Source organism: Lycium barbarum, chromosome 5 (genome assembly GCF_019175385.1).
Source record: "Lycium barbarum isolate Lr01 chromosome 5, ASM1917538v2, whole genome shotgun sequence".
NCBI lineage: Eukaryota > Viridiplantae > Streptophyta > Magnoliopsida > Solanales > Solanaceae > Lycium > Lycium barbarum.
Window position 1 is genome coordinate 55,318,603 of NC_083341.1, and position 9,661 is coordinate 55,328,263.

The window sequence follows — 9,661 nt, forward strand, 5'->3', positions numbered from 1 at the left end:
TGGGGAGTAACTCTATTTAGAGCTTGTTTGGGCTTGCTTTCAGAATTTGTTTTTTAAAAAGGCTGAATAGCCAGATAGAGCTACTTGCACTGTTTTGTGATTCCTACCTCTACTCCATGTGGTTTCATATGGACACGTCTACTTGTTCGAACTGAATAATTTAAATGCCCCCATTTGGTCATGTTGAATTTTAGAACTCCTTTCCCCTATTATTCATCAGCTCCGATATGATTTTGGATGTCACATTGACCAGATTAATGGGTGTTAAATCTGCTAGAGTTTCAGGATGATCCACTTTAGGTATTAGAACCAAGCAAGTGTGAATAATATATATAGGCATCTCATTACCTGCAACTTGCAAGGAAGAAAGAAACAGGGTTAGTATGGTCAGTGGCCAAATTTCCCATGCCTCTAGAAAAATGAAATTGTAAGGCCATCAGGTTCAGGGGCAGAGTCAGGATTCATTGAGAAAACAATGCTCTTGCACTCCTTTGTATTTGGTGTGGCATTCAAGTACTCATTATCATTGCCAGTAATCAATCTTTGTATACAATCCAGGTTACTCATTTCTGTTGCTTGTTATTTCTGTGTGAATAGATCCTCAAAGAAGTTTATTGCTTCCTTTGAGAATTTGTCTTCATCTTCAATAAGATCCTCAATTTTAATTTTGTGAATAGTCAACTTTCTTCTTCTTGTGTAGGCATGGAAAAAACTAGTGTTTGGGGGTGTGTTTGGTATGAAGGAAAATGTTTACCTACAAAATGTTTTCTTGGAAAACAAGTTTCTTACTTATTTTCTAGTGTTTGGTGCGTAAGCAAAAATATATTATCCCAAGAGCATTTATATAATCTAGCAAGATGATATGGAGGTGGGAGTGGGGGTTGGGGTGTGGCGATGGTTGGGGGTTGGACATTGGGTGGGTGGGGAGAAGACAATGAGCCTGGAAGTCACTTATGAAACTTGTTTTCCCTACTTCCATTAGGGAAGACATTTTTCGCATTTATAAGGAACTTGTTTTCTCAAAGAGAATGTTTTCCAAAATATTTGACCAACCAAACATGAGAAAATTGAAAAATATCTTCTGGAAAATGTTTTCCTCCATACCAGACACACCTTAAGTCTCCCTCATTAGTCCATCTCAAGTTTGCCTTCTGTCTCCGATAGACATCTTGGAGTTTCAATCTTCTGGTCAAAATTGCCGCCTTCTCATGGAGTTTCATTCTATATTTCTTAGTATTCATTAGGATATAATGTTCTCCCAGTGTCTCCACTTCCTTTTCCAGCAGCTTTGTATCAGCAAAAATATCCCTAGAACCTCTTTAGACCAAAATGAGAGTCTTTTATTTCGTTATTCAACCTTAAGCGCAAATCATTCTAGAGAATAGTTAATGCTGATTATGGTTCTGTTTCTCTCCTCTCTCTCTTTCTCTCTCTTTCTCTCTCCCACCTCTCTCAACAGTAAGCTAACAACTCCCCACCCCACCCCACCCCCCTTTCTTCCTGGCAGTGAACCAACCCTCGGCAGGTATACTTTTCCGGCCAGGCCCCCTTATTTTTCTCTCCTTCTCTCCTCTCTTCTCTTTTCCTTTCTTTTCTTTGTTTTTTTTGCCTCTGGTCTTCTCGTTGTTGCACTTGGAAACCTCCGCCAGTGGGTTTCCAGTGGTGAACAGTACTCCGACGGCGAACAGGTTTTTTTTTTGTTTTGAAATTGTTTACACCTGGAGTTGGTACCTCTGGTGGCTCATATTAATTCATGTGTCTTTTAATCTTGTTAAATCTTGCCTGCTACACATTCTTGACTCTTGACTTTAAATTCTTGCATTTGTTCCTTTAGCTTATAGTGCTATTTTCTTGTCATAGTAACTTGACCTGCAGTCTCTTGATAACTGTGCTTTAGTATTGATTCTTGTTTGTTCTAGATAAATCTTTGATTTGCTTTTATTTCCCTTGGTGGCTATAGTGAGTGATGGTAGACTAGGGTCATGTTCTCGGTCGGGGGGGTAAGTGGGGTCAGGGAGCGTCTAGGTTGAGAGTAGGGTTCTGGAACATTGAGACTTTGACGGGGAAGTCCATAGAGCTAGTTAAGATTCTTAAGGAGAGGAAGATGAATATAGGTTGCGTCCAAGAGACCAAATGGGTAGGATCTAAAGCTAAGGATGTGGACGGGTATAAGTTATGGTTCTCGGGTAAGTCAATGTATAGGAATGGAGTAGGCATTTTAGTAGATAGTGAGCTAAGGGACCAGGCCGTAGAGGTTAGGAGGGTCAATGACCGGATGATGGCGGTTAAGTTAGTTGTGGGAGGGTTTACCTTGAACATTATTAGTGCTTACGCGCCACAAGCGGGCTTTGATGAGGAGGAGAAGAGACGCTTTTGGGAGGATTTGGATGGAGTGGTGGGAGGTATACCGCCCACCGAGAAGTTATTCATCGGAGGAGATTTCAATGGACACATCGGCTCTACCTCGGGGGGTTATGATGATGAGCATGGAGGTTTCGGCTTCGGAGTCAGGAATGGAGGAGTCTCACTTCTGGATTTCGCTAAAGACTTTGGATTGGTAGTAGCTAACTCGCGTTTCCCGAAGAGGGAGCAGCACTTGATAACCTTTCGTAGTTCGACGGCTGCGACGCAGATAGACTTTTTGCTCCTTAGAAAAGAGGATAAAGGTCTTTGTAAAGACTGCAAGGTCATTCTGAGTGAGAACCTTACGACCCGACATAAGCTTTTGGTGATGGATTTGGGGATTACGAGGAAGAAGAGGAAGAGGGTCACGGATGACCTACCAAGGATCAGGTGGGGGAGTCTGACTTTGTCGAGTGCCCAGGAGATGGAGGAGAAGTTGATGGCTATGGGGGCTTGGGAAAGTAGGGGGGACGTGAGCAGTATGTGGGATAGGACGGCGAGTTGCATTAGGGAAACAACTAGAGATGTCCTGGGAGTCTCAAGAGGTCGCCGTGGTAGGCGACGAGGGGACTGGAGAAGTCCAGGGAAAGGTGGAAGCAAAGAAAGTAGCGTACGCGAGGTTGGTAGACAACAAAAATGAGGAGAAGTGAACGAATAGGGAAAGGTATAAGATTGCGAGAAAGGAAGCGAAGTTGGCAGTTTCGGCGGCAAAACGGCAGCTTTCGAACGTCTATATGCAGAACTACAGGACAAAGGCGGGGATAAGAAGTTGTTCAGGCTAGCCAAGGCGAGGGAGAGAAAGGCAAGGGACCTGGATCGAGTAAAGTGTGTCAAGAACGAGGATGACAAAGTATTGGTAGAGGAAGCTCTCATTAGAGGGAGATGACAGTCATACTTCCATAAACTCTTGAACGAGGAAGGTGATAGAGACATTGTGTTGGGAGATTTGGAGTACCCTGAGAGGCGTCGCGACTTTGTAGGAGTATAAAGGTGGAGGAGGTTAAGGGTGTTGTTCGCAGGATGCGCAAGGGAAGAGCTACCGGTCCTGACAAGATCCCTGGGGAGTTTTGGAAGAGTGCGGGCAGGGCAGGTTTGGAGTGGTTGACTGGATTGTTTAATGTTATTTTTAAGACGGTGAAGATGCTTGAGGAATGGAGGTGGAGTATGATGGTCCCTTTGTATAAGAACAAAGGTGATATTCAAAGTTGCAACTACTATAGAGGGATCAAGCTGCTAAGCCACACTATGAAGTGTGGGAAAGGGTGGTGGAGATGAGGGTGAGAAGAGGCGTGTCCATTTCAGAGAACCAGTTCGGATTCATGTCGGGGCGCTCGACTACAGAAGCCATCCATCTTGTGAGGAGACTAGTGGAGCAGTATAGGGAGAGGAAGAAGGACCTGCACATGATTTTCATCGACCTAGAAAAGGCTTACGACAATGTGCCAAGAGAGGTTTTATGGAGATGCTTGGAGGCCAGAGGTGTACCTGTAGCGTACACTAGGGTGATCAAGGACATGTATGAGGGAGCCAAGACCAGGGTAAGGACAGTGGGAGGAGACTCGGAGCACTTCCCAGTGGAGATGGGGTTGCACTAAGGATCAGCTCTTAGTCCATTTTTACTTGCTCTAGTGATGGATTGTCTGACGTGGCGAATTCAAGGTGAGGTGCCATGGTGTATGTTATTTGCGGATGACATAGTCTTGATCGACGAGACACGCAGCGGAGCGAACGCTAAGCTGGAGGTTTGGAGACAAACTCTGGAGTCTAAAGGGTTCAAGTTGAGTAGGATCAAGACAGAGTACATGGAGTGCAAGTTCAGTGACGTGACACATGAGTCTGGCGTGGAAGTGAGGCTTGGTACCCAGGTCATCCCAAAGAAAAGAAGTTTCAAATATCTCGGGTCTATTATACAAGAAAATGGGAATATTGACGATGATGTCTCACATCGTATTGGCGCAGGGTGGATGAAATGGAGGCTTGCTTCAGGAGTGCTGTGTCATAAGAAGGTGCCACCAAAACTTACAGGCAGGTTCTACAAAGTGGTTGTGAGACCGACCTTGTTGTACGGGGCAGAGTGTTGGGCAGACAAGAGCTCTCACGTCCAAAAGATGAAAGTTGCGGAAATGAGAATGTTGCGATGGATGTGTGGGCACACCAGGCGAGATAGGATTAGGAATGAAGATATCCGGGATAAGGTTGGAGTAGCATCAGTGGAGGACAAGATGAGGGAAGCGAGGCTGAGATGGTTTGGACATGTGAGGAGGAGAGGCACATATGCCCCAGTGCGGAGGTGTGAGAGGTTAGCTATGGATGGTTTCAGAAGAGGTCGGGGTAGGTCGAAAAAGTATTGGGGGGAGGTGCTGAGACAGGACATGGCGCAGGTTCAGCTTACCGAGGACATGACCTTAGATAAGAGGTTTTGGAGGACTCAGATTAGGGTAGAAGGCTAGTAGGTAGTTGTTTCGATCTATAGTCTATTGTCCTTTGTTTCTTGCTACTATATGTGGTTTGTTATACTTCGATTATCTTATTTATCTGTGGTAGCTACTGCTCCCTTTTTTCAGCTGCTCTATTTTGACTTATTCGCTTTCTTTAGTTTCATTTGCATTTTGCTTTGAACTGTTTGTGCTTATCTAACCTTTCTTGTTGTGATTTCTCTTGAGCCGAGGGTCTTTCGGAAACAACCTCCTTGTCTTCCGAGATAGGGGTATGGTCTGCGTACAGTTTACCCTCCCCAGAACATACCCTTCACTGGGTATGTTGTTGTTGTTGTAACCTTAAGTGGAATTTCGAGAGATGACTCCCTTCCACATTTATATCTGAAGCTTTTTTTTAACCAGATCCTCACTGTGTATTCCATCTTCATTATCACTAGAAGTGTTTCCACTTATGCTCTCTTACTCTGCATCCCCATCTGAAGTAAATTATATGTCAGGATCAGGGGATCTGTGTTGTTGTGTGGGATATCAACTTGGAAAGGTTCATGTTATTCAGACAGATGAAGTTTCTTATGTTTTAGTTCATAATGAAATATTCCCAGTTTTCTAAAATAGTTCTTTATTTTAGCCTTAAAGAAAAAAGATATTCTGTTATATTGTAGAACATATTCAACTATTTGCAACTAATTCTTGGCATTATTCAGTTGAGTGTTCTGTATATCAACTTAATCAGGAGATTCATGAACAAAAGATGGTGACTGTATAGGGTGTTATAGTTAGTTTCTTGGTTGCCATCTGTAGTCTTTTGGATTGTCTAAGGTTGAGATTGGTTTATCTATGGTTGGGCGAGTTCCTTCCAGGTTATTATGTGGTTCTGCGGTGGAGATAGTTTGGATTGCTTGGAATTGGATAAGGTTGTTACTTTTGTTCATCTGTGTATGGGTATTTTGGTTCATCTGTGTATAAGCATGTCTGATGTTTTGGTTTGTCTGGTGCAGAGGTGTGATTTTTTGCTTTGTCAAGGATTTATTTAAGGAGGCTGACTTATCTGATGGTAATTGAGACACTTATTTTTTTTTAATTGCTAACATCATGGTTTGGGTGGTCCTTTAGAACCTGATCGCTTACTAGCGTGAGTTTGGAATTGTTGTCCTGTTGTGGTGCGTCCTGTTTCTTGCCTTGTTCCTGATTCTCTCTATTAGTCATTGGTTACTCAACCCGATTGTATTTCTGTGTGATCTATTTTTCTGTTTCTCCTCCCAACCATCTATAATGGTACTATTCGTCGTCATTAGTTTGGTTGTGAGTTTCAGGTTCCATAGCTTGCTCCTTTTCTTTTTCTTTGTTTTGTCTCACTGTTGCTTCCATGCCATTTTTTAGTGTAACAGGTTTGTTCTGAATGCCCCTATAAAAGCCAGAATCCATCCTCACTGCTATTTCAATCTGTTGTAGCCCATATAAAAATTGATCCTCACGTGGCTTAGATAAATCAATTTAAATTCTAATGTTCTGAATGTTCCTGTAAAAGCCAGAATCCATCCTCACTGCTATTTCAATCTGTTGTAGGCCGTATAAAAATTGATCCCCACGAGGCTTAGATAAATCAATTTCAATTCTAAGTTTAGCTACATTCATTGTGATTTGCAACAGGTTTCTTATTACGGGCTAATCTTGTCCAATGGAACTTACCATTTTTAACAGAATGTTCCGTTGAAGGAGATGTAATGGTAGTGGGTGTAGCAAAATCCAATCAGGGGTAAGAGGGGTTTCCATTTCTAAGACGAAATCCAGTGACTATGGTCATTGGGTAGCCAGCAGTGCTACACATCTTTTGAAGCATATAGTATTGTAATCTTCTGGGGTAGTGAAATCCAAATTGACACGCTTTGGTTCAAAATATACAATTTTAACACGACCTTTGGGGAACTAATTATTTATTGTAAGGCAACTAGATAATAGAATCACAACTGGGCTCTTCAACAAAACAGAACAACAGTAACTGTCTTTATTTTTTGCACGAAAACCTCTCAACACTTAAATAATCATTTAAGCAGCAATCAAATTCACCGAAGACCTTCAACTGCCTCGAGTTACACGAAATCCATAGGAAATTGTTATCATGTCATGAGAAGGTTGAACTCCACGACATTGTACTAAAATTTTAAGTTGCAATAATTGAATTACATGACGGTTTGCTAGAGTTGCACTTGTAGAAGTTAAAACTCCAGAATAATATCTTGCAGATGAATGCTGGAGCGAAAGGGAAAAGGGTCAAATTTATCCTTCAACTATTGTTTATAGTTTAGATTTGTCCCCCGTTAGAGTTTTGATTCATATGTACTCCTTCCGTTAAGAAACTTGTTGCATTTGCTCTTATCACTTACGGATTGCTGACTAGGAGTCCTTATTTATCCACATAGAAGCCATGGATATATATAATTTTTTTTTTATTTTATATCATACAAATTGAATGTTGCCATGTAATTTATTTTTTATTTTTTAAAAACATATAATACTTAATCTTCTCCATCAAACCACCACTTCCCCTTCTTCCTCTCCGCCACTGTCACCGCCTTCCACCACCCTCCACCGCCGTTGGTTAATTTACTAAAACAAACGGTGGGTGTTTGTGTGTTGGTTGAAGCTGGTTTTAATGGCTGAGAAGAAACGTTGCTATCTATATGTATCAGAAAGAAAAGTTCGAATCGCGGTTTCTTCATTATCTTATAATTTGTATCAGTGTAAAGCGGAAGCACTAGCTAGCGGTCTGTGTACACATTTGAAGAGACGATAACCCCTAATTTTGCATTTCGGAATCGTGACTGACTGGTAGTTTATGCTCAATTTTTCTTTAATTTTGCATAGACAGTTATTGAGAATATTGATCTGGAGCTTTGGTCATCTGCCCACAAATATATATTTTTTTATTTTCGCCACATCCAATGATCCTTATGTGAGACTCGATTAATGGAATCCATTAGCAAACCTTCACAAGCATTATGCGTAAATTATTGATTGTCTTTTTACGGGAAATGATTCAAAAAACTAGCTTCAACCAACACCCAAACACCCACCGTTTGTTTTACCAAATTAACCAGTGGCGGTGGATGGTGGTGGAAGGCTGTGACAATGGCGGAGAGGAGGAAGGGGAAGTGGTGGTTTGATGGAGAGGAAGATTAGATATTGTATGTTTTTTATAAAAAATAATAAGAAAAAGAAAATTATATGGCAAAATTTAATTTGTATGATATAAAATAAAAAGAAAAATCATATATACACATGTCGTTTATGAGGATAAATAAGGACTCCTAGCTAGCGATTCGTTAGTGATAAGGGTAAATGTGACAAGTTTCTTAATGGAAGGGGTAAATATGAACCAAAACTCTAACAGTGTGCAAATCTAAACTATAAACAATAGTTGGAGGGTAAAATTGACCCTTTTCCCAAAGCGAAAAGACAGAGAAACAAGCCTCTTCCGTCATTTTAATTTAAGGGCATGTTCATTAAATGATTGTTTCCGTATTAAGAACTGGCAATCTTTTTAATTACATTTGAATCTACGGTTAATTTTAGATTACAGATTTTTTTTGGGGCAATTTTAAATTACAGATCCGAAATGGCTATTTGTAAATTTCTTCCTACACTTTTCTGTAATTATGATCCCAGCTTACTTTACTTTCCCATATGCACACTTTTTTTTTCTCTATAGTGATTATATTCTGATGTTAATCCATGCAATTTAAGAAATTGACACGTGAAGGGGAGAAGTTGCAAGATGAGTATTATAGCACAGCTTGTAATGAGCTTGTGATTTAACTCATAAGCTCAAAAGCTACTAAGTTCGGACCAGACGAACTATAATAAGATTAACCACAAAATAGTTTTTAAATATTAAATTTAAAATGTACTTTTTGAAAATATTTACAGTATATAGAAAAGAATAATACAAGATAGAGAATATGATAAAACATAAAAGGGGAAAATAACTTTTATTAAAATAGAGATTAATATCTATTTCTTTATGGGGTATTGTAAAATCAAGTCTGTTTCTATTATTTTTTAAATAATAATATAAAATGCATTTTGTTCATAGAGATCGACATCTCTATGTTCAAGTTGCTTATAACTAGTTATTTATGTGTTGGAAAAAATAGTAGACAGATTAGATTCAAGGTATATATAATAACAATAAAAGTGGAATATCAACATACCATGATTCACAAGAATAAAAAAAAGTAATATGGACATTGAGATTTTTATGTGGAAATCCCTTTTGAACAAGGCAAAAAACATAGGACGAGAGGAGCAAATTGATCCACTATAGTAATAAATTTTACGCTGGTAGTTCCGAGTAAAATACTCAACAGATCACTATACACCTAAAGTATAATACTTTGGTAACTCTTGCCCCTACCTTCTGTGATGAGAGTATGTCATTGATTTTCAAGCTTGTTTTTCATCTTTCTCATTGAGTAGAAGAGCTTACTTGACAACCTTCAACTTAATGGTTGTCTTACAATCCAAGATGGTCGTTGCCTAATTGCCATATGAACATGGCAACGAATTGAGGAGCATATGTCTTCTTTTTCAGGTACAATTTATTTGTAAGCGTCTTGGATGTGTATAGACTTCCAACCTTGTCCAGATGTTACATGCACTCGCTCCATCAATTATATGATAGACTACATCATATGACAAGTGCAATCTGATTACACACATCCACGTTTGCTCGATCTTTAGCTTTCATGGAATCGGGCTTCTTGGCATTTCATCTAATGCCCTGTGTAATCCTTATTGAACGAGCAGATCCTTCACCCTTC

The 9,661-nt window shown here is 40.1% G+C and overlaps 1 protein-coding gene across 3 annotated transcripts; it reads left to right on the forward strand.

Moving 5' to 3' along the window:
• The first annotated feature begins 899 nt into the window (after window positions 1-899).
• LOC132640850 (uncharacterized) lies at window positions 900-7,358 on the forward strand. Of its 3 annotated transcripts, XM_060357638.1 has the most exons (3): window positions 900-5,755; window positions 5,840-5,895; window positions 7,085-7,358. In XM_060357638.1, exon 1 carries the CDS (start codon window positions 2,105-2,107, stop codon window positions 3,041-3,043), a length of 939 nt encoding a protein of 312 aa, XP_060213621.1. In that variant the 5' UTR covers window positions 900-2,104; the 3' UTR covers window positions 3,044-5,755; window positions 5,840-5,895; window positions 7,085-7,358. The 3 variants fall into 3 exon arrangements, with proteins under 3 accessions (XP_060213621.1, XP_060213620.1, XP_060213619.1); XM_060357637.1 differs by having other exon boundaries at window positions 900-5,895; XM_060357636.1 differs by lacking the exon at window positions 7,085-7,358 and having other exon boundaries at window positions 5,840-7,061.
• Window positions 7,359-9,661: the final 2,303 nt, after the last annotated feature.